This window comes from Pyxicephalus adspersus, chromosome 5 (genome assembly GCF_032062135.1).
Source record: "Pyxicephalus adspersus chromosome 5, UCB_Pads_2.0, whole genome shotgun sequence".
NCBI lineage: Eukaryota > Metazoa > Chordata > Amphibia > Anura > Pyxicephalidae > Pyxicephalus > Pyxicephalus adspersus.
The window spans coordinates 138754043-138778353 of NC_092862.1; the positions used below are offsets into that span (position 1 = coordinate 138754043).

Sequence of the window (24311 nt, forward strand, 5' to 3'; positions counted from 1 at the left end):
ACAGGGGGGCAGCAATTGCTGACCTTCTACACAAAATGCTAATTGACCACCAGCCCAGGTAATCTTTTCACTTTAACATCTTCTAAGGCACTGACCCAAATGGAATCAGAACTCCTTATGTGAAGGTTTATTCTAGGCCATGGACTTGGTAAGTGCAAATGACATTAGTGTGACAGCCAGGTAACCAGCATTTTCAGTTGAAGATGTTTTACCTCCTAGATTGTAAGCTCTTCGGGCACGGTACTCTCCTCCTTCTGTGTCACTGTCTGTATTGGTCTGTAATTTGCAACCCATATTTAATGTACAGCACTGCGTATAATGTTGGCGCTATATAAATCCTGTTCATTAATAATATCTAAGAAATGAATGTAGGTCTCCTCAAAGTGAACTTGTCATCACTATCATCATGGGGCCATTTTTAAACTAACCCCAGCCTGAAAAAGACGATTGTCTAAACCTATCTTTCTAGGAGCTCATGCTTTCAATACCTGCAGAAGAAAATGGGATTGGCGTGTGATCACACGACCCACCGGACAGGTAAATATAGAAGTTCCCTTTTTGTAAGCTGGAGTTAGTTTAGAAAAGACCCTGATTAATAGTTTGGTGATAAAACTATTAGACTTTCAATAAATGAATTGCATGTGTATGATTTGATGTACTTTGTGAACTATTATTTGAAGGACTGGCTATGGACATGTCATATCACAAGTATGTAATACCTTTCAAAAACATATTGGTGACATCAGTTGCTGCAGGCATTGTGGGCAATTTATGCTCAAAGAGATGCAGTAAAGTTGTTTAAGAAATTAAATTTGAAGTTTATTCTGCTTCATAAATTTTTGTATTTTCTGTTTTTATTTAGATATTTTAAGTATTTATATACTTTTGCATTTCTCTATCCCACCTAAATATCAAGGATTCGTTTAGCAGGGGAATGGAGGACATTTGACGAGCAGCTAGAAAATAAAGCATACCTAAAACTGTTTTATGTAAGGTAAAAATTCTTTTTTTTTTGTTTTTGTTTTTTTAAGCAACACCTTTTTTTTTTTTTTTTTTTTTAAATGTCGGGTCAGGTGACGTAGGATGAAGAACCCGGAAGAAAAGATGGCGGCGCCCTGCTCCCAATGCAAGACACCCCCGGATGGATTGGACTGCCCCTGTGGGATAGAAGGTGTGTTTTTTTTTTTAGGCACTTTTGAGTTAAGTTTCTCTTTAAGGTGGGCTTTATTGGACGTGCTGTAGCTTCTAAGGGTCTATGTTAATAGCCCAGAGATCAAAGTAAGCAATTTTCAGTAGAGGATCATAAACAAATATGCAAGATTGAAGATAAGGCTTGAATTCAGCTTGAACTCTGGTCCAAGCACTCTGCTCTTTTCTCTATCCGTATCAAACGGTTGGGTATTTCTATTGTTTACTAAAATTGCAGGCTGCCAAGTCTCTGCTGGCAGGAAGGGGGAAGCAGAGCAAACTAAAGTGAAAGGGCTCTTTAAGCACGCTGGAGATCAGCAAGGGCTTATTTTCAATCTAAGTTCAGGTGCACAGCCTTAAAAAATCCTGGCCTGTATGTGGCCCTCCTGGACTGGAGTTAGGCAGCCCTGGTGTTTACTCATTTCTAAACTGTTTATTTAGCTATGCTTCTTTAGGTTCAGTAACTTAAAATACTGCAGCCAGAGATTTAGTATGACAGCCAGGCAACTATTTCATGAGTTTAGCGATGGAAGTTTTTCCCATTTATTTTACTACTGTTAAACTTTTATATGGCTTCTCATTTTTCTGTCAGCTTTGACTGAAGGAACATCACAGAGCTGGACATGAGCAGCGGCGCCGTAAAGGCGGATATCATTTTACACACAAGGGTCATCAGCGTGGAAAGACATCGAAGATGATATGACCTCTAAAATTACAGGAAACACAGCGGCATGAGAAATGTCAGGTCTCTGTAACGTCTTGGTCTCCTGGTGTCTTGGAAAAAAAAATTGCTCTTTCAAATATTGCTTCAGAGTACAACATGGCTTCCCCCACTGTGCAGGCAAAGGCTATATATACCACCTGCAGATGACATATCAAGCTTTACTGTCAAGAATATAGCTGTACCTGTCTCTGGGCTTCTGCCAGGTTGTAGGGTAATGCTCCCTCTTCCAGAGGAGCGATTCTTTCAATATCTGCCATAGTCATACGTCTGCAAAAAAAAGTATTTTGTGAGATATTCATTCTAATTATTTGATGAACAAATATTTAATAAAGGAGGACTTTTTCCTGGTTAATCCAAAAAAGTCAAATGTTCCATGGCTAAAAAGCACATACTAACTAGCCCATGAAGATCCCAATTTTTACAGCTGTCCCACTGCCAACGTGGTGCTGCACGTGTACAAGTTCAGCTAACTGTGGAAAGACTGTCCTAATGCCTCCTGGGATGTCCAGGTCACAAGACTCACTACCCCACCAGCTTATCTTGCATTTGCAGGAAGTGGAAAACTAGTTATTATCACTTGGGCTACAAAAAATGAAGTGAAAGGGAACAATGCTGTAAAATTTTACTTACCCCCGTGGCTCATATAAATCTGCAAGTTGGAACAGTATATCTACTTCCATAGGTGTGACCTGTCCAAACCTCTGAGCAGCAAGCACAAACTCCTCTGCGTCAGGAAAAGAAAAGCAAGAGATCAGTGACCGGCTTGCTGAAAATTGCACCTTTTTAACACAGAACAATATTATATCTATATCTATATCTAAATATATATATCTCTATATATATCTCAAGTGTTTTTGGACATACAAATAACCTTAAACTTTGGTCTTCTATCGGTCTCTTGTAATACCTTGAATTTCAGGAAGAGAGGACAGCCATTATTATTGGCAAACCACTTGTTGTTTGCATATGTACAAACAAGGAACATGCTGACAAGATGGGAGAGCAGAGAGATTACCTCATCAGTCTGTACACCTGTTTTTTCCAGTAATAGGCTTGGGGGAGAGTAAGGCTTGGGGGTTCCCTTAAGACCTCAAAAGTTCCTCCACGTTATAAAAGTTGAGAAGCACTGCTCTATTTGATAAAGTTTGGGAATTTAGGAACAGGAGGGATAAAGTTTGGGAATTTAGGAGGGCCTGTGCCAGTGTCCTCCCTAACATACTCTATTTCCATCCCAATTCATCCCTTCTGTTTAACCCTAGTCCTTATGCCCTTTTTTCTGGCATTCCTCCTAATTGTAGATTCCATTCCACCACCCAACCCACCCTTTATTTCTCTTTTTCTTATATCCCTTTCGTTTTCAAATATTTAAACCTAGTTCAGCTTTGAAGAAGAAGTTACACAGCAACATAAAAATGAAAGGCCCATCATCATCCATTTAGGCATGAACTTCTGACCATTGAATTCTATAGACTTTAGGTTCAGATACGGCAAACTCCTTCTTTCTACCCAACACCTAATACCTAATCACTGATTACACTTATCTCTGCCTATATCGTCCACATAGTATGCAAACCTATTCTTATCCCATGAGTGTGACAAATTTTCACCTTGCTATAAAATGCTTCATATAAAATCATTTTATCATATCTTATGGCAGCATGGTGGCTCAGTGGTTAGCAATCTGACCTTTGCAGCTAGGTCCAAGTTTGAAATCTTGGCCAAGACACTATATCTGCACGGAGTTTGCAGGTTCTCTCCTTGTTTGTATGGGTTTCCTCCAGATATTCTAGTTTCTTCCCACATTTCAAAAACTGCAGTTAGATTATTGGCTTACCCCAACATTGACCTTGGACTGTATTAAGGACATATGACTATGGTAGGGACATTGGATTGTGAGCCCCTTTGTAGGACAGCTAGTGACATGACTATGGACTTTGTACAGCGCTGCGTAATAGATCAATACCATGTAATAATAATAATCATATAGGGAATTACAGTTATATTCATATCGTGCACGTGATATGTATAAATGTAGAAAAAAAAAGTTGCTAAAATTTTTTGTTTCATGCAAATACTCAAATACGTAATATTTTATTCTTCATTATCAACTATTTAATAGAAAGGACAGAAGAAATTTTAACTATGAAAAAGGAAACTGCAGATGTGGTTATGGGGAAAGAGATAACATTATGTTCCCAGCTTGTTGACCAGCTCACAGAACTATCAAGAGGAAAGCACAGTACTCTACTCAACTCGCCTTCAAGGACATGTTAACATGTTGCCAATTTGGACTAGGGCCCGGTTAGCGCTATACGTAAGCTCTTCACCCAAGTCTTGGCTGCAGTAAAAAAAAATTTTTCATTCTTTTTTTTAAACCTCAGACTTGGCAGAAAGACATGAACACTTGAAAGGTCTTTCAAATAGTGTAGCGTAGACAAAAAAAAACAAAAACACAACATTCTGCAAATGTGACACAGAGGAGGTAAGACACACATTGAGTTGGATGGTAAGGAGAAGTGTTGGATAAACCACTACTGAAAAAAAAAAAAAACCTAAGTACACAAATGACATACATATGTAGGAGAGGTTTTACCTGCCAACTAATTTGTAATCCTGTCCACCTATCCCTACTAAGATTTACACAGCCCTGCCAAACAGCACAGCCCTGTCAGCAAGACAGAGGATCGGTGCTTCCTTGGAGACTGGACAGCAAAAAGACTCCGTTCACTGATCAGTTTATCCCTCTGTAAGGATCAGGTCATACCAATAGCATTAGACTGCACCAGGCAGCGCAAACTGGGCTGCATCTTTTTTTCCCTCTGCCCCCAATAGAGAATAAAGATTGTGGCCAACAGATATTGAAAATAATGTCTTACCCAGGCCTATGACTTCACCTCTGTCCACTTAACAACCTGCTTTTTCCTTACAAATGGTAATGTCACAGTCCTGCCATGTAAATGCTTGCTGAATATTTGCCTCATAGCAGACCTTAACTCAAGTTTTTTTTTTTACTTTACATAAAAGGGTAGACAACCCTTTTAATAAATTAAAAAAAATTAAAAAAATAAAGGTGCAGCACCTCCCCTTTTTGTCTTGATTGCTCCCGAGATACCTACGTCACGCATTCCGCACGCACGCTCTTGGCTGCTCCGTCTGCGCATATGCCCGGATCTCAGGCATGTGCAGAAGGAGCCCTTTCTTTAATGGAAGAAAGAAATTGCGGATCTCACACATGGGCAGTGAGATTGGAAATCTTTTTCCCCCATCTACGTCACCCGATCTCACGCCTGCGCAGTGCAAGATCGGGTGACGTAGGAAGAAGAACTTGGGAAGAAGGGAGAAGATGTCGGCACCCAGGGAGGGCTTCCTTTGCGCCAGGCCAAAGACGGATACCATGACAATGAGAGGCCCAAACGAAGAAACTCCATATGGATCAATGGAAAATGCAATGTAATGCAGCTTAACGCACTGCAGTGTGCATCCTCAAAACACACCACCATGTTTGTAACGAATGCAGGCTGGTGTGAATGAGGCTCTCTCATGTTTCTCCTTTTGTCAGTATGTACCTTGTTTGACCGTAACCACTGCACAACAACTGACTGGCTACTAGAGCTGTTTCTCCCTCCCCAGTCTGACCTCTTTTCAGCACAGGAATTGCAAGAGACGGATACCAAATTGAATTAGGGAAATTAATCTGCCTATGATCAGAAAACTTATTTACTAAGGTATTAATGCATACAAAACGTGCAAAAATTTGTGTCAACCTGTTCTATCAGAAAAAAAAAAACTCAAACTTGAATGAGGCAAATCATATGGCTCAAGCACCAACCTTTTGTGACCTCTACGTCTTTCTTGTTTCCGGCCAAGGTACTGTAGATCTTCCTAATAAGCTCCATGTTGTTCAGCAAGGAATTAAATGCATTGAAGTAGGAGAAGCTGACCTGGTGAGATATGGTACCTCCAGCAGCCTAAAATAAAATAGATTGGCAGAGAAAAGGGACATTTTTAAAATAAAAAGATTGATCTAAAGTGCGGAAAAAAAATGTCTGCAGAGTCCACAAAGATTTATAGAGAAGAGAATTCAAACTGTCAAAGAAAAAGACCCTTTGCTTGCTAATAAAGTCCATAAAAGCTCTCCCCTATGAGCATCTGAGGCAAACCAAAAGCAGAAACCTAAACAAACACATGTGGTGGATTACAGCGACCCAGGCATCAGTGATTTACAAGGCTATACATTAAATATTGCCGGGGTCACTCATGTTTTACAAGTCTATTTATTTCATTTAATGAACGTAGAAACATCTCACTGTTGTGCTGGAAGAATAAAGCCTGGGGGGAAAAAAATGGAACTAAATTTATTAAAAACCCTACGCTAACATGGGCTAATATAAAATGGATTTTTCAGGGTAAATCAAGTTTCACAGTCACTGTTCACATTGTTTGGTGTAACAAGTCCACTGTTAAAGTGAAAGTCTTGCCAAATCAAATATTTCTGTTATGGATAGACACTGGTTAATTAATATACATGCTGATTATGTCTCTTGGGTATTCCAGCAATGAAATGTAATAACCTAGTTCACATCTACCCCCATTCAATGAAGACATCACTTTCTCACAGGCTGACAGTTTACCTGGTTAATTTATGGAGAGTTCCCTAAAACATATGTAAAGAAAAATATATATTTAAAGAATAGGATAGAGTGCAGAAGGGTTAAACTCTTTGCTGAGCTTTTACTGCAGACCAAATTATCATAAATATGACTGAGAAAAGTCTAAAGATTTTTCATGTCCAGGGCTTCCCCCACCTCTTAGATTGTAAGCTCTTTGGGGCAGGGTCCTCTCCTCCTCCTGTGTCACTGTCTGTATCTGTCTGTCCCTATATATTAATATGTTGTCCACATTGGGGATATTTCTTGTTTTTTGCCTCATTTCCCAAGATGAGAAAAGAGGTTTCTAACCCTTCCTTATTCATCCCAAAATTACAAATAAATGCATTTTGGCTATACATACACTTCAAAAGGAGAGTAACAACATTATTGTTGTTTCCAATAACTAGAAAGCCAGCATATATAACAATATGAATATATTGAGGTGCACAAAACCATCAAGACATGGTATAAAAAGGTTTGTGTGGAAAAAGCGAAGACTGCACTGCAAGGGCATAAAAGGGTCAAAATCCATATAGATGTCAATTGGATATCAGCTAAGCTCATATAGGTGTGAGTGGTTCACAAAATTTGACCATGCAGTGTATATCAGACATTTGCAGTCCACAGTAGTTCAGTAAATAACATAGGTCACCAGCATTCAATACTTCAGGTGAGACCCTTGACAAATGATTTCCAAAGGACACAAAAAAACACTTTCTTGGGAAACGTTATTAATGTTAGTGCTCTGCAAATTACTTATGCTTGTGGGACAGTTCACAAAGCTTCCGGCACGTATTTTTCATGCTGTTTTTCAGTTCAGTCTACAAATTGGTTTACAGGTAGAATTCATTGAAATCACATTGTCGGTGGGTGATAAGGAATCTTAAACAGCTTGTTCTTAGTAGTTATCTCTGCAGGCACAATAAAAGTACTGCTTGTTTTTTAAGGAGGAACTGGACAAACTTTGTAATATACTGGGAAGACTTGCATAGTAAACCTCTGCATAAGTGCGGACCTCAACAATAAAATGTCGTGCGATTGCTGCATTAGTTTATAAATGGCATATTATGTGTGACTACAGGACAAAATCTTAAAACTTAACTATAGTTAAATACATAAAAACACACAAAACTTTCTTTTGCTGCAGAAACCACAGTCACATGACCAAGGCTGGGTACACACGTTTTGTTGTTGTAAAGAATCTTTCACAATCCAATTTCAACGACAAAAGACTGAAAAATGCATGAACGAGCACTGTACATACACTGCCATTCTGCTCTACAGAGAGAAGAGGGGGGAGAATGATGGAGCGGCACCCCGCTTCACTCTCTCCTCTTCACTTCCATTACAATCGTTCGTTGATCCACCACATCGTTCTATGAATGATGAACGCTGTACACACGCCAGACTCTTGTCCGATATCAGTCCTGAGGCTATTATCGGATGAGAATCATCTGACCTGTGTACGTTGGTCATGTGATCTCATGTTAAAAAGGAGGATCAGTAAGCACCCTATTTACTTCCACAACAAATGCCTAGGTATTTAGTCATGTGACCAATCCGGCAGCTGTTTATGCAGCAAATGTTAAGCATGCCATGTTGAAACTAGGCTTGATTATTTTAATAAGTGTAGTTTTAAAAATTACAGATACATACTGACCCACCCCCAATCCTTATAGTTAAGAAATGTATATGGCTGTATATAGGTAGATATAATTACTGAAACCATTTTGTCCTTGGCTCACATCCTGGCACTTGTTGTTCTCTATAGGAACTGGGTCCACGTTTCAGCCAGTGCATGCACAATATAGAGACACTTAAGTGTTTTCATAAGTGGCTGGAAACCAGGGACATTACAGTAATTATATCTACCTGGAGAAGGAGTCTCATTTACATTTCTGAAGTACAGGTAGGTGTACAAAAGAATAACTGTGTCTTATTGTGAATGTACAATTATCTCCTTGACCAGACCTTTGAACTGCCATCAAGGTTATCTTATATAAAAGGGTCCCCACTTCTAATCGCTAAAAAAATAAATTCTATACTGAAGGCAGAGACTTAACATCTGAAACTCCACAAAATGCTGAGTACCCTAAATCTCATGAGATGACTCCCTAGCAGAGACAGTGCAGAATCGTCTACTCCTGAGATCTGGGTTACTCTGTATTGCTAGGAATATTGACAGAAAGATGTCCTTTCACCTTGGCACCACAGGAAACAACCAGAGCATTTTGTTTTTCTTATAAAAACTGTTATGCTATCTCCATGAAGCCATATACACATGCAAAATGTGGCCACCCTCTACAGCTTACATCAGTATAAATTCATAAGCAAAACAACTGTTCCCTACACAGGAGTCCCATTGGTTTGGAAATAACTGCTGTACTCAGTTTAAAATAAGCAAAACCTAAAAATGGTGCCTGTACACAAATTACCTTTGGTACCAAGACAGTATTTGCTCAACACAATAAAAGTAATACAATTGTTGTGGACATGGAAAATGATTTCACCATGGAATGATATAAAATATGTTGTTTTTTCTGATACTACCACACTTACAGCAACTAAACACTGCTCCACGAATGGGGTCAAGACATGTGGACGGATAGTGACCATAATATCTCTGAAGTCCATGGCGTTGACTGTTCCTGTGTGGTCGGTGTCACGCTGTACAAAGGCTTGCCTAGCATGTTCCAGTTGGATTTCCTATAACAAAAAAATATATAAATTTAAACAAAAAAATTGTCAATTTTTTCAGTCTTTCTTCTACACCCAGCAAATCTTGTAAACATTGCAGGTCTAGGACTCTAGAGCCACAATTGATTCTCCATCTTCCTCTTCTCCTAGCCATTTACAAACCACAGATCCCCACACTTGTGAATGGCAAGGAGAAGAGTGTGACTACATCTGAGCAGCCTCAAAATAGCTGTACTAACACCATTGCATGTTCCTTTCTGACAGATGTTGAAGGAAACAGTATAATGGCTGTCTGCCCTGGAATCCCCACACATTACAGAAGATAGGAAATATGGCTTAAAAATTGAGCTCAGGTACAAAATATTGAAAAAAAACATACCGTCTAAAACATTCTGAGGTTTGTGGAATTTGATTAAGGTCAGGACAAGGATAGAGGAAATAATATTTTTGCACATCAAACTTGCTAAAGAGGAAGTCACATAAATGTTACAATACAACAACTTTAAATATATACTGTAAAGTCCATGGGCAATGAGGCAACTCACTGACCAACATGAAGTCTGGGGACCAACTTCTACAAGGAAAGTGCAATACCAGCAATAAAACTACAGAAGTCATCCAGCCATCTAAAGGTTCCACTGATAAAATCCTGCTCCCTTAACAGGGACCTTGCAGCTATGCATTGTTTTTAATATTGTTTATATGAAGTCTGCCATAAAAATACATCAGATAATCCAACTCTGGAATGAAAGCACAGCTAATCAATATTTCTGACAGAATACCGTCAGGTAGTAAATGGTTGCATTCCTTCTATAAAGTGACATGGACAGAAATAGAAAAGGCGGCAAAAACAGATATGTCCTCCGCTTACAGGTTTCGGCTGATCCTAGCCTCAGTTATAGCTGGAGGCAAACAAATACTAACTTTCCTATATAGGTACACAAGGCAAAATGTAAAGCATAAACAACAGACTACAAAAATTACACAGAATCCAGTTGTCAAATTTGGTCTTGCCATCCTCCTGCTTTGCTTCAGTCCTGTGCTGCCATCTTCCCTTTAGACATCACGGAGGGCTGCGACTTCTGGGTTCCATGTGACAGTGCAAAATCTCTCCCACAAGGTATTTTTAATTGCCCGTTTAAATAAAGATGATACCACCTGTCATCTGTGCACTATATATCATGGGACTGCAGCTGGAAGGGCACCTGCTGCCTCAAGCAATATGTAATGTAGGTGTGCTAGGAGGCTGCAGGTATTCCTTATCAAAATTACTGCAACAGGAAGGGGCAGGCAAGGTAAAATATAAAAAGTAGGGAGAAGCGGTTAAATAATAATGGTGTTGAGAGCTCTGCTTTAAATTGCAGCTATACAAGAAGGTAAGCAATGCTATTACAACATGCAGTCTCTGCATTTGTTAAAGTAGAGTTAATGACTAAAAATAAAGACTGTGACCAGTTAAATCCTTAATTGCAAGGGGCAGGTGATGTCCCTTCTGAGAATTGATAACCTTACCTGCCTGATTTGTAAAATACATTCACTTGTTCCCGTTTCATCGCAAAACTCTGGGCAACTGGGTTCCAATTTTCGGCCATCTTGATTGGCCAGGCTGGGATAATGTTCATCAAGCCGCAGCAGTCTGGGGGAATGTCGCTATATCTGGAATATCCTGGCATCTGCAGGTCAGCATTTCAGAAAATACCAAACCAGCAGGTATGTGTTATGGTAGAAGGGACACTGCACGATGGCTCAAAGGTTACCACTCTGGTCTTTGCAGTGCTGGGTCCCAGGTTTAAATCCTGGCCAGGATACCATTTGCATGGCGTTTGCAGGTTCCCTTCGTGTTTGCGTGGGATTCCTCCGGGTAATACGGTATCCCCCCACATTGCAAAAACATGCAGTTAGGTTAATTGGCTGCTCCCAAAATTGTCCATAGACTGTAATAAAGACATATGACTATGGTAGGGACATTAGATTGTGAGCTCCTTTGAGGGAAAGCTGGTGACATGACTATGGACTTTGTACAGCACTGCATAATATGTTGGTATAAATACTATGTAATAATAATAATTTAAAAAAATACACATTTACTTTATAGTCCCATTTACTTTATATTTTAGCTTTAGAGGAACTGTAATAAAAATGTCACCAGACCCGGTTTCTTTCACTAGTCTGTGGGAGAGTCCAGTTTAAACTTGGAAATCCAGGAAGGAGGGAACGTTAGGAGCAGATGTATAGAAGTGATCTGTTCTGCTTCTGTTAGTCACTTTCATCTGGCCACACTATGTGCATCTCCCAGGAAGTCTGATAAAAGCTGTTACAGTGGAGCTTCCACTGGTGCTGTAAAAAGTGAGGATGTCTCAATGCAACATGTGCTTTCTAATCACTGCAGCCCACTGCCTCTTTGGCTGATGGCACGATGCAGGGAGCTACATGTAAAATGCATTAGGGACCCATCTGGTCCAGGTTAAGAGCGACATTAAAGGACGTGACTTCACACTAGCAACTCCACGTACAGTCAGGCTCCAGCTGCCGACAGTTCAAGGTCTAGACATGGTAACAAGAGTATAACTCATACACACAACATAAAAAGCTGCCCAGCGCTGGAACGCTGTAATAGTTACACAGCCAAACACTTTTCAACAAGCAATAAATTATTAGTGGAAACGCAAGCTTTGCATTTAACAGAAGAAAGTTGTGACAGACCAAGGGACAAAGGAAAGAATGACTGGATAAAAAATGTAAAAAAGGCAGTGGCAAGGTATAATGCAATGGAATAATAATGCTAAAAAAAATAGGGCTAAGGGATTAACTGCATAGATAAAAGATTTGTTACCTCAACAACTCTGAATCTGGTAAAGCCCAACTCTACCTTGGGGAAATAAGTAACCATCCAGCAGGGCTTCAAGCAGTGCCGATTTATTTAGCCATCTTTTTGTACAAGAGAATGCTGCATGTCATTAGTGAAGAGCATTAGAATTTACAACCTACCCACCCCTTGGAGGAAGAAAGGAAATGCAAAGGAAAAAAAAAGAAAAAGTATAGGAAAAAGAAAAGGAAAACAGGAAAAAGGGAAAGAGAAAAGGAAAGATGACCTGTGATGTCACCAGACTGGAGTGAAGAACCCTGTAAAAATTGCCATTGGGACGCTGTTTTAGTAACCTAGGTTTGGAGAGATTTCTTTTGAATTCCTGCTGTCTTTTTGAAAGTTTACAAACACAAAGGCAGCAAAATAGAATAAGTTGAAATGAGCCCTGAATCATCCTGTCTTATTTACAACAAAAAAACATTTTGACTTTACATACTATGAGAGGTTCATTTACAAGGCATCAATGTATTTGATCTCCTGTTCTTTTCCCTGCATGATTTTGAAACTGGCACAGAACATTGAAAATCTGATTTTCAATGAGCATGAAGAAGAGCTTGGATATATGACCTGTCAAAGTCACACGCCCTTTCCAATGAATATAGAGTACAATGATTTAGGGGCGGCCACATTTGTAGAAAATAAATGGACTGGGATGAGAAGTAACTGAGAACAGATAGGAGATATCTGCTTATCATTTTTAATACGTCCAGTAGTTTAGTAAAATCCTTGTGATCAGATTTACCACATAAAACAAGCAGCCTCAGCATGAAGATCATAAAGTATTAAATAAACAGTTAAAATGCACCGTGGCATCTCACTACCTCTAGCTTGCTGGCAGCTGACAAATTAAGTTGTAAAGGAAAACTTGAAAATGGTGGTGTCATTCACATAGCTTCTCAGTACATTAATTGAATGTGAGGTCTCTCACAGATCAGTTCCCTGCAGTTGGTTTGCACTTCATGTAAAGGTGCGTACACACTTCCAATTTTTATCGTTCCAATCGAACGACGATCGATTGGGCAAAAAATCGTTCGTAAAAAAGTAACCAACGACGCCGACGAACGAGGAAAGTCGCTGGAAACGAACGACCGGACCGACGGATCGGATGACGATCGTTGAACATCGTTCGTGTGTACGGTCGTTCGTTGATCGTCCATGGTCAGAGCATGCGTGATGAACGAACGTCCGTCACTTTCCTGTCGTGCACATAGTTCCTCTATCGCTCAAACGATCGTATCTATTGTGTGTACAATATCTACGAACGATCGTGTCGTTAACTCTATGTGCAGGATCGGTGCTATACGATCGTTCATATATATCGTGCATGAACGTTCGTCGTTCGTTTTCCAACGATAATAATTGGAAGTGTGTATGTAGCTTAAGTGTTCCAGTGATAAAAATTTGAGATCAGGGTGAAAAAGGGCTTCCCCATGAAAGCAGCCGACTGATAACATAATTCTTGTAGATTCCTTTTCTACTGAGGGACAATCGTTTAGCTGCTTGCCTAAAATTTCAGGCAAACACACCAATGTAATACATATAGAGAAGGATTTTAATGTCATATTTTATGTGTTTCTGTCCAATCGGTTCTGAGCTTGATACAGCTGTTCAACATCACACAGGTATATGGTGTACACCACCTTAACTGTTACACATGAAAACAGTGTGCACCCTCCACACCCTACCTGTTAAATGGACAATGAAGGAGCAGCAGGAGACGGAACTTATCTCCCTTTTCACTCTGTTCTATTAGCAAGTTCTTTGTCAGGCTCATGAACAAAGACTTGGGAGTTAATTAATTCCCAATATGCACAGCAGAAGTCGAGGCTGCCAGGTGTCATGCGCAGCTCAGCTTTTTTACCAATACGCAGAGCGATCAGGCAAGTAGGACGGATTACTGCAGAAGGAACGTAGCCTGTCCCTTCTGCAATAATGATTTGCCAAATTGTTGACTCTTAAAAGAGGAACTTTAGTTTTGCTTTAGTAGAGCCTGTCCATCTGTAGCCCGTTATGTAGCCTACAGCTCATACAGACACCCAGACCTGCGATGGGAGAGTGGGCAGGTTGTGGCATCATGAAGTCACTATGGGGGAAGTTGCTTTCCCTTTAGGTGACACATGGCTCCCCGCGCATGCGTGGTCCAGGGTCTGTAAATTTAGTGATCCACTTAGCTCCAAAAGATACATACAGGAGACCACTTGTGTAACCTGTTCCTGTAAGGACAGACTTTCAGAGACATTCCACCCACTATTATTATTATTATCACATAGGCCTTTATAGGACAATATTCATAGTTCACAACACAAGAGTCTTTCTTTGTAGCAGTGAAGATCACTCACTGGTGAGAGGAAGTGGACAGTATTTGTCTGTAAGTGACCAAGGGGAACACATCTGGACTTAAGGTGTTTAGCAAGTTCTTTGTCAGCATTTCTTCATCACTGGGGTCTCCTTCCCCTGGTGCTGTATTGCAAGAGAAATTGCAATATATTGCAATGAAATTCAGGCGCTTGCAATAGTTGCACTTGAAAAGATTATTTAATGACCTGTTCATGTAAACATAGCTGCATTATTAAAGTATACTGTAACTTGTGGGGGATTTAAATAATGCAGGCATGTTAAAAAAACTGAAAAGTCCTTTTTAAGTTAAATTCTTTATAAAGGAAAAATACTTAAATTTACTACAATACATGGATCATTTTGTAATGCTTACCAGCAAAAACTGAGTGAACTCAGCATATGGTAGCAGCCTCTTCCGGTCTTTTCCAAAGTGCAGCTGAATGAACTCACAGTCCCAGTTAAATGGAATACGCTGGTGAATTGTAGTCTGCCCAAACACCTGCTTCACATCATCTGCAAATAACGTAAAGAATAGATTTAATGAACATAGTGCCTATGGAACTGAACTGTGCCAGCCAATTATTTGTATCACCTCCATTGTTCCGATTTAATGATTGCTCTCTTTGATTTGAAAAGGCATGGAATGTATGGAGATAGCTTAGAGATAAAAGCAAATGCTAGGGTGGACAGACGAGATCAACAAACTGGAAGGATTTTTCCCTGCACAGGATTGGAGCAACAGGAAAGTATAGTATTTTACAGGCACTTTCTATAGAGATAGCGTCATTTTAAGGTGAATCTTTCGGATTACTGGTTACATACAATTAACATTTACAGACCTTTTTTTTTTTTTTTTTTTAGAATGGCAAATTCCTTTTTGCGTTCAAATCCATTTCTAAGGTCTAGGATTTCTGTTTTAAGGTGATGGCTAATTACTATATTACTTCCTTATGCAAATATGACTTCTGCAACAATGTTTGCCGCTCCACTTCCGTCTTTAAAGCCAAAATTGTACAAAAATGTTTTTCAAAGCAATCAGTAAACACAAACTGTGATGGACAGAATATCTGCTGCAGGGACTTAAATGTGCTTGCACAATGCACTACATCCCATATCCTCTTACTTGGGAGGGTGAATCATGTTACCATGCTACCCAAAGTAGGAAGAACAATACATGCCACATGTCTATATAAGCAAGGGAAGGATATGTAGTTCACAAAGTAGGTAGCGAGCAATTGTGGAACCTCAATTTGGTAAAGGGAGAACAGTGGCTCAGAGGGTAGCAGTTTACCCCTTTGCAGGCTGAGTCCCAGGTACAAATTTTGACCAGGGCACAATCTGCATGTTCTCCCTGTGTTTGTGTGGGTTTCCTCTGGGTATTCCGGTTTCATCCCATATTCCAAACACATGGAGTTAGGTTAATTGGCTTCCCTCAAATTTGGCCTAAAACTGTATTAATGACATATGACTATGCTGGGGACATTAGATTGTGAGCCCCTTTGAGGGACAGTTAGTGACATGACTATGGACTTTGTACAGCAAGATGCAATATGTTGGCGCTATATTAATACTGCTTAATTAAAATAATATTAATAACTAAACCCATTGATACCTTCCTGTCCCTGTTCCGCAGGTGCCACTATTTCTTTCCCAATCCAATCTTCTGCCATCTTGATTAGCCAGGCTGGGATGAGTTAATTTATTCCCAACATGTGCAAGGGAAGCTGGGATTGCTGGAAAATGACAGCTGGGTGGCGAGAAGGCAGGAGGTAAGAATAGTTTTTGCAGAAGGGACATCACCTGTCTCAGCAATGATCACCTCTCTGATTGCCAATTTTCATAGGGGGCTTTTAAGTTCCACTGGCACAAGAAATCCTGGCTGGGTGGATAGGTGCACTGCTACAGCCAAGCACAGATATTCCTTAGAGTTTTTAAAATCCCATAAAATATTTCCAAAAGGTAATTATAAATATGATTGCTTTAAAATTTTGCCTTGTTTGATCTGGGTTAAGTTGGATTTTACCTATAATGAAGGGCCTTCGCTCCCTCGATTTTCATTTCAGAAAATTAACATTTATCAATTTTGCAAGCTCTTATTACCACCCTTAACCCAATTAACAAACATATTATTCCTTACCCTTCAAGAGCAGGCAACTGCCCTAACATCCTGCCTGATGCAATGAACACAGGCTAAGCTCAGACTTTCCACTAGCACCCGTCTTTATCTTGAAGCCTCATCCTTAATGCACAGTAAAGCCCTGTATGCACTGTAATGCATGCACTGTATACAAATATGTACACAGTCTTGGCATTTACATTATATTTTAAAGAAACTCCATTAGGATTTAAATCATACCTAAAAGTTGTTCTGTACAAGTGAGGACAATTAGTGTGTCTTATTTACATGAACACTGTACTTAAAGCAAAAAAATTGTCAAGGCTTTATTGAATTTTGTGTGGGAAGATCACTTTTGTGTACAGCTCAGGAAATTGCCCTAGCATTCTTCTATTCATGTGACACATCCCTCCTCGCCTTGACACCGACTGGATTGAATTATATATGTACAGAAGTTGTTTTCAAAGCTTTCCCACACAACCTTCGCAAAGCTCAGAAACACCAATAAAAAGAAGAATGCTGACGTCTAAACAAGTCCAAGTCACAGCTTCGTGCTCTTTACAAATTTAAATAAAGTTTTTCTATACAAGCCGGACATCTGGAATCATGGTGGTTTAAAAATTTAATGATCAAAATATGGATCACCAAGAAAAGATGATTGCACATGCTTCCCACTGTGTGCCCATGTGCTACTATAATTAGAAGAAACTACTGGAGCCTGAAGACTCCCCAGAATTTATTATTTCTATACCTGTGATATACAAGGTTCTTCCTGCCACTCTGGATTCCAAGTTTTTGGCTAGTGATTTCCTTTCATTATGAAAAGAGTATTTCTTTTAGGGAACCTGGTAAGGTTAGCTAGAAATCAAAGGACCAGTTATGTTTAAAAATCATAATTTTGTGGTGTTCTAGATGCCATATAATGACAGCAAAGTCCTATTAAAGCAGGACTAAACTCATGATACTGACCTGTCCCCATTCCCTCGCAGGGCGCTGCAGTCTTCCTCTTCTCCTATAAAGGATCTGCTGTAATCTTGATTGGCCAGGCCAGAATAACTTAACTCATGAACAAAGACTCTGCAGTTAATTAATTCTTAACATGCGCAGCAGAAGCCAAAGCTGCCAGGTGTCATGCACAGCTCAGCTTTTTTACTAATATGCGGAGTAATCAGGCAGGTAGGACGGATTACTGCAGAAGGGACATAGCCTGTCCCATCTGCAAAAATGATCTGCCCGATTGCCGACTCAAAAAATTGGAACTTTAGTTTTGCTTTAATAGAGCCTGTCCCATCTGTGGCCCGTTAATAACTACAGCTCACACAGACATCCAGACCTGCGATGGGAGAGTGGGCAGGTTCTGGCATCATGACGTCACTATGGGAGACGTTTCTTCCCCTTTGAGTGACACACGGCTCCTCGCACATGTGTGGTCCAGAGTCCGTAGATTTAGTGGTCTGCTAGCTCCAAAAGGTACATACAGGAGACCACTTGTGTAACCTGTTCCTGGGACAGACTTTCAGGGACATTCCACCTACCATAGTATCATCACATAGGCCTTTATAGGACAGTAATGATAGTTCACAACACAGGAGTCTTTCTTTGCAGAAATGAAGATCACTATCTGGTAAAGAGGAAGTGGACAGTATTTGTCATGTGACCAAGGGGAACACACCTAGAATAAAGTGTTTATGCTTGAAATGTTTGAAAGTTTAGATGCAATAAGTGGTGGTAAAAATTGAGTTGTACTTTACAGCAACCGCATGCTCAGATATTTAAGGTGGAACTAAACTTGTATACTCACTTGTTCTTGTTCGGTCACAGGGAGCCTGTTCCTTTCCTCCTTGCGCTCTTTGGCCAACTTGATTTGCCAGGCTGGGAGGATGGAAGGCCAGCGCAGGTGCACAGGAGTTCAATCGATCCTGGCAAAGTGCAGGGGGAAACCAGGATTGTTGGGTGTCCTGGCATGCACAGCTCAGCTTTTTTGACATTCCCGGGCAGATCACAGACATTGTCTGTCCCTTTCTACAATAATGACCTGCCTGATCGATTTTTTTTTTTAAGTGGAACTTTAAAACTGGCTAACTGTAGCTCAAGACAGAAACTAATCCTCCACAGTATTCTCCTCAGAAATATTTATAAGCTGGGTGGGAAGAAGCTATAGGCTGCTCGCAACCCCTGTATTGCGAGCCAACATTTCAGTAACCACGCAAAAGCACCCGGATGGTTACTGAAAAGTGCCGAGTGCGGCTACCGATTTTGGGTGATCCTTTATTTCCACTGGGGTTGGACATACCGCAGGAAGTTCGTTGAGCTACGTGAGCGGGGGATAAAGTGGGCAGAACATTTCGTTTATCAAGGTCAATGGGTGTTGTTGGAGATGTTGATGGCCTATAGTGGTAGCTACAATTGGATTTTTGGAGGGCACAGCAACTCACGCATTTCCTTAAATCCTTTCCAAACAGCGGGGCGAAAATGTTGTTTAAAAGGTTATGTGCAGGTAGCGGCTCGACCAGACACTCTCTTTTGGTGCTATACTCCGAATTTAACGCTGCCCCTGAAAATGTTATGCCTACTTACCTCCAGGCTTGGGAGGCAGAACTTGGGTATACAATGGCAGACAAACAGAAGACGAAAATACTCGTCTTGTCGTCTGTCAGTAGCAGATATTAGGAACTAAGTTTCAAAATCTTGTCCAGGTGGTATAGAACTCCTGAGAGATTGCAGAGCTTTTTTTCCTGATGTCTCAGACAATTGCTAGCGCTGTGAACAAGTGAGAGGTACTATGCGCCATATCTTTTGGTCATGTCTTTTAATACATCCCTTCTGGGAACAGGTGAGGGCGCTCATGCAGAGAGTTACCACATATACTATCCCATGGGACCCAGGGTTCCTTTTATTACACCATAATGCAATTTTCAGAAAAAGCATATAAGAAATCTGTTCTCAGACATTCTATCATGGCTGCCAATGCGTATACTCCAGGATTTTAGAAATCTACGGTCACCCCGACGGTGAGCTTGAGGCTCCACAGGATGAATGACATTGTGGTAATGGAGGACCTCACGGCCAGTCTACGGGGTACTCAAGAGAAATTCAATGCCATGTGGGGTAGTTGGAATTCCTATAGAGATGGACTGGAGATTAAGCGCCACCTGGATCTGACCCTTCCCATTTAAGAGCTGTTATTTACTAGTTATGTCTAGTTATGTCTTCACATGTAAATAGGCAATTTTTTAGCCTACTGTACCTAATGACTTTAAGATTTATTTTTGATGTGTTGCCAACTGATTTCTTTGCTCCTGGTCCCTTACTTTTTCTTTCAGCCACGGACTTTTGTTCAACAAAGTGTTTTATGCAATGCATGTTTCTGTATGTCCCCAATTTTTACCGTTTGTCGCATTACGTGATTGTTATCGTTTTTGTTTGAAAACTTGAACATTTGAAAAGAATGTTAAAAAAAAAGAAAAGCGCCGGGTGGTGCGCCCACTTAAAAGGGGCCGGGGATACCACTCCACGGGTAAATGTCCATGGCTATCTATACTCTACATGGCATTTTCTCATATCCAATCTCAACTATAACCATGGATTATGAAAAGAAAAACACAAATAAACCACTTAAAATAAAATAGAGATCAAAGTAAAGAATTTATACAGAAAGTATGCTGTTCATGTTTAATAGAGCAAAATATACCTGGAGATGTAAACAAGCTTATGTGGTTACTGATGAAAAAAGGTGTAATTTTCCTGCTTAGCTTAAACCGACGGTTACCATGGAAACCAGTACAATAAAGACACTTTTCCATAACAAATATTCATATTCCACAATGCTGTTCTTGTCAAGCAGCTGATATTTTCATACAGGTCATAACAATGAAAAAGAAAAAAAATTGACAAAAGGTTTTATATAATGTACAATGGCAAAACGGAAAATAACTCTTCAAACGAAGGGAAAAAAAAGTGTGGGCAACTTTTAAAGTAGTTTTGCAAATTAAGTTATTTAAACCTTATTAAAACAACTCATTAAACTGTATTGTCTTTGCAATTTGAAGGTTTGAGTAACATTCTACTGGGGAATGGATATAAAAAAATTGGACTTGGACTAGAAACCTGAAAGAGGGAAAATCAAATAGCAATGCATGAAATGTTTAATAAACTTAATTTCTTACCAAAAGTTATTTCTCCTTTTCCAGTCTTGTCAAAAAGTTGAAAGGCCACCAAGAAGAGTGCATCTGGTGCACACAGGACTGACTCAAAGGCTACAAACTCCTGAAAGGAAATTAATCTGGAAAAAAGAATACATGGTCAATGTTTCCTCAATATTCTTATTCACTTGTAATACATGAAATACTAATAAAATCCTATAGCAGCCAAACTCCAATTTTAAAGTACACTCATGCATCCACATTTCAGTACACTTATCTATATTTATAGTTTTATTACATACAGAAATTTGCATCAATATAAACCTGCAATGCAAGGGAAAAAAAAAAAAAAAAAGACTTGGGAGAGAATGGCTTGGCATAAAACATTCCAGTTATTTCCCAATCCAATATCTCTTTCACCGTTCAGTAGCATTGATCTTCTCCTACGTCAAATACATTCACAAACTTAAAACCATCTTAAAGCATCTGTTAATCCTGGAGTTGGATTGTGCAAACATGGAGAGCTCTCTCAACACTCTCCTGCCATAGATTAAGTCCACATTGATATTGACTATTATGTAGTCCTCAATCCTTCCAAAATTAACATATAATGCACTTTCTTCTGCCCATGTGGGGTAAAGTAAAAGTGGCACCTAGCTCAGACTCTGTAACATATACTCACTTTTGTGCAGCGCTGCTTAGTTTGAATTCTGGAACCATTGAGGAGCGAGAGGGAAAAAAAAAAGTTCTGTGTAATCTCCAAACAGATCCGCCCTAGCTCAAATATCTATTTACTGCTTTTCTAGCCCCATGCGATAGTACAATGTGCCACCTTTTAATTGGAGAGAGGACAGGCAAGACTGTATTACAGAGAGGGCTCAGTACAATGTATGACTACTACCCCTACCATCTTCCATCCGAACAAAATACAGAAGTACTTCAAAGCAAAAATAACAGTAAATTGTACATCGCATACCATATAAATACATTCCCCGATTAGGATTTTCATGCAACCAACATTGTGAAACAGGTATTTACAACATGCTACAGAAAACTTTCACCAGAGCAAATATTTACATAGCAGTTTCTAGAAGTATTTAAATAACAATACAATGAACCATAACCCGGCTGGTTGTGTCAACATTTGGTTTGAGATGCTTCACTAAATCTCATTCACAATTTATACTATGAATTGTCTGTCAGGTACACATGGGTCAGGTACATAAAACACTGCAAGTCTTTATGGCTTTCATTGTGATAATTTGAAGATCATTGGCATTTACTGTACAATTTACTTTTTTTTTCTTATGTTCAATACAGGACTTGTTCTGTTGTACTGATACCACATAAATGCTATACAGATGTGAATTATAATTTGGATTAGAACAGTTGATTGTTTCCAATTAAACTTTGAAACTTTCAATTTTTAGCAAAAGTAAACTGTAGATTAGGAGCACTATATTATAGAAAGATATTTTTATTTACTTTGTATGAAGATCTCTACTTTTTACCATAAATGTGTGCTTGGTTGATCCCGTTGCCCTTTTGAACCTCTCCATTGGTTCTTTACTGCTATAGTCTGCCTCACTTTCCAAAAGAAAAGGAGGCTACAAGAAAAGTCAAATTTGCATACAAATTCAGTTATCAGTATTTCAGGATAAGTCTGTTAGGTATAGAAAAAGGCTATTTACATTTTTAATCAATTAGCCGGTCAATGGGAAGATTGTCACACTTAGGCTACGTACAGGCGTTCAACAATTGTTATTGGAAAGGATCTATCACGATCCTTTCCAATGCAATAGACTGAACAGGCGCCGTACATACATCACAGTTCTGCTCCATGGAGAGAGGAAAGAACAATGGAGCGACAACGCACTGCGCTCCCTCCTCTTCACTTGTAATTAGGATCGTTCGAGGATCAGCCAGGACGGATTCATGAACGGAGTTGGACGAGCGCTATACACACACACGTCAGGTTCTCGTCCGATACCAGCCCTGAGGCGATTATCGGATGAGATACATCTGATGTGTGTACCTACAGACAGCCAAAAAGACCATTGGCATCCATTAAACTGACCTGAGAGGCACAAATTGATCAAGAAACCCCTAGCAACTTGGGGAGGAACCCTGGTTGAGAAACATCTAAACCTTTAGTATGGCCTTATTATCTTGTAATCTTTTTGCTCTGTTTACTTTATTCTTTAGTTCTGTAGAGATACTTTAAAAAAAAATATATAGGTGGTAAAAAATGTAATTACTTTTCACATACTTTATACTCAAACCTGCAAAAAAAAAAAACAAGAAACAAAAACTAGAAACCATGAAGTTGCAAAGTCAAATGGCTGCAAATTATGGAAATTAAACCAGTGTTCTACGTTCTACTCAACTGTACTACATTGCAATTTGCTGGGCTCTAGTCTTCTTGCAAAGTCTATGCTGGCCCAGTTTCTTCTCCCCTCCCTCTAACACACTATAAAACAAACATATTATGTAGCTACCAGAGGAGGAACACAAATAAATGGTGGCTCCAAGTTTGCTAGGCCTATGACATTTTATCCAAAATGGCAATGACCAGCAGAAGTCTCAAGTGAATACAAAACGTCTAAAACATGTTAAGGGCATATATAATTTGGGGTAAGGAGTGATTAAGGTTTTATGTCAAGCCCAAATAAGCAGAATAAATAAACAGGACAGAGAAAGTTGGGGTTTTGTTTTCAGCAGTAAAATGTGTATTTTGAGTATACAGAAAATATAATAATCCAAATATTATCAATACATTACAAAGTAACTCATTATATTAGTCAAACATTTCCATTAGAATCATCGAAAGTGTTGCCCAGATGTCTATACAGAGGATACCCTATAAATTAAATTCAATGGGCCTGATTTATTATATAGCTCTCCAAGACTGGAAAGGATACACTTTTATCATTGAAGCTGGGTGATCCAGCAAACCTGGAATGGATTTCTTCTCAGTCATTTGCTATTTGCTAGCAAATGTTTTTAATCCTGGACCAGATCTATTCCAGGTCTCCCTTCTGGCTCTCCAGGCCTTGGAGAGGGTTAATAAATTGGGTCAAATGTGTCCATGGAAAAGACCGATTTAAACGTCTATTTCACCAACGCGTTTCACTGATAGGCTTCTTCAGGGGACACAGAGAACGTTACAGTAGTTTAGGGGTCACATTTCAAAAGCATTAGTCTGTAGAACTAGGGAATCCATCAAAATGGATTGACTTGTCAGGCTAACCCAAGGAAGGTAATGTTAATGTAGTATTATTATAAATTCCAGGGAGCCCCAAATAAACAAGCTAGATGGCATAAGGAGCGTATTGCAAACGATATCGCCGACCTATATAATGAGTTACTTTGAAATGTATTGATATCATTAGATATTTTATATTTTCTGAATACCCAATACACATTTTACTGCTGAAAACAAAACCCCAAATTTCTCTGTCCCGTTTGATTATTCTGCATATTTGGGCTCAGCATAAAAACTTTACTAGCCTATGTTTTTGGGGTAAGGAGTAGTTTTCCCTTGTATATCCAATGGAAAGATTTTTGTTCAATAGTCTGGTGATACTATCAT

General features: G+C 39.5%; 1 protein-coding gene across 2 annotated transcripts in view; it reads right to left on the reverse strand.

The window, feature by feature from the left end:
- The window catches only part of SLC25A13 (solute carrier family 25 member 13), a 105847-nt gene that overhangs the window by 51778 nt on the left and 29758 nt on the right, over nucleotides 1-24311 (reverse strand). For both annotated transcript variants that reach the window (XM_072412916.1, XM_072412917.1), the window contains exons 4-9: nucleotides 20744-20859; nucleotides 14835-14974; nucleotides 9121-9267; nucleotides 5742-5880; nucleotides 2543-2636; nucleotides 2095-2179 (exon numbers count right to left, since the gene is read on the reverse strand). In XM_072412916.1, the coding sequence (XP_072269017.1) occupies nucleotides 2095-2179; nucleotides 2543-2636; nucleotides 5742-5880; nucleotides 9121-9267; nucleotides 14835-14974; nucleotides 20744-20859 (721 nt within the window). The remainder of the gene's footprint in view (nucleotides 1-2094; nucleotides 2180-2542; nucleotides 2637-5741; nucleotides 5881-9120; nucleotides 9268-14834; nucleotides 14975-20743; nucleotides 20860-24311) is intronic.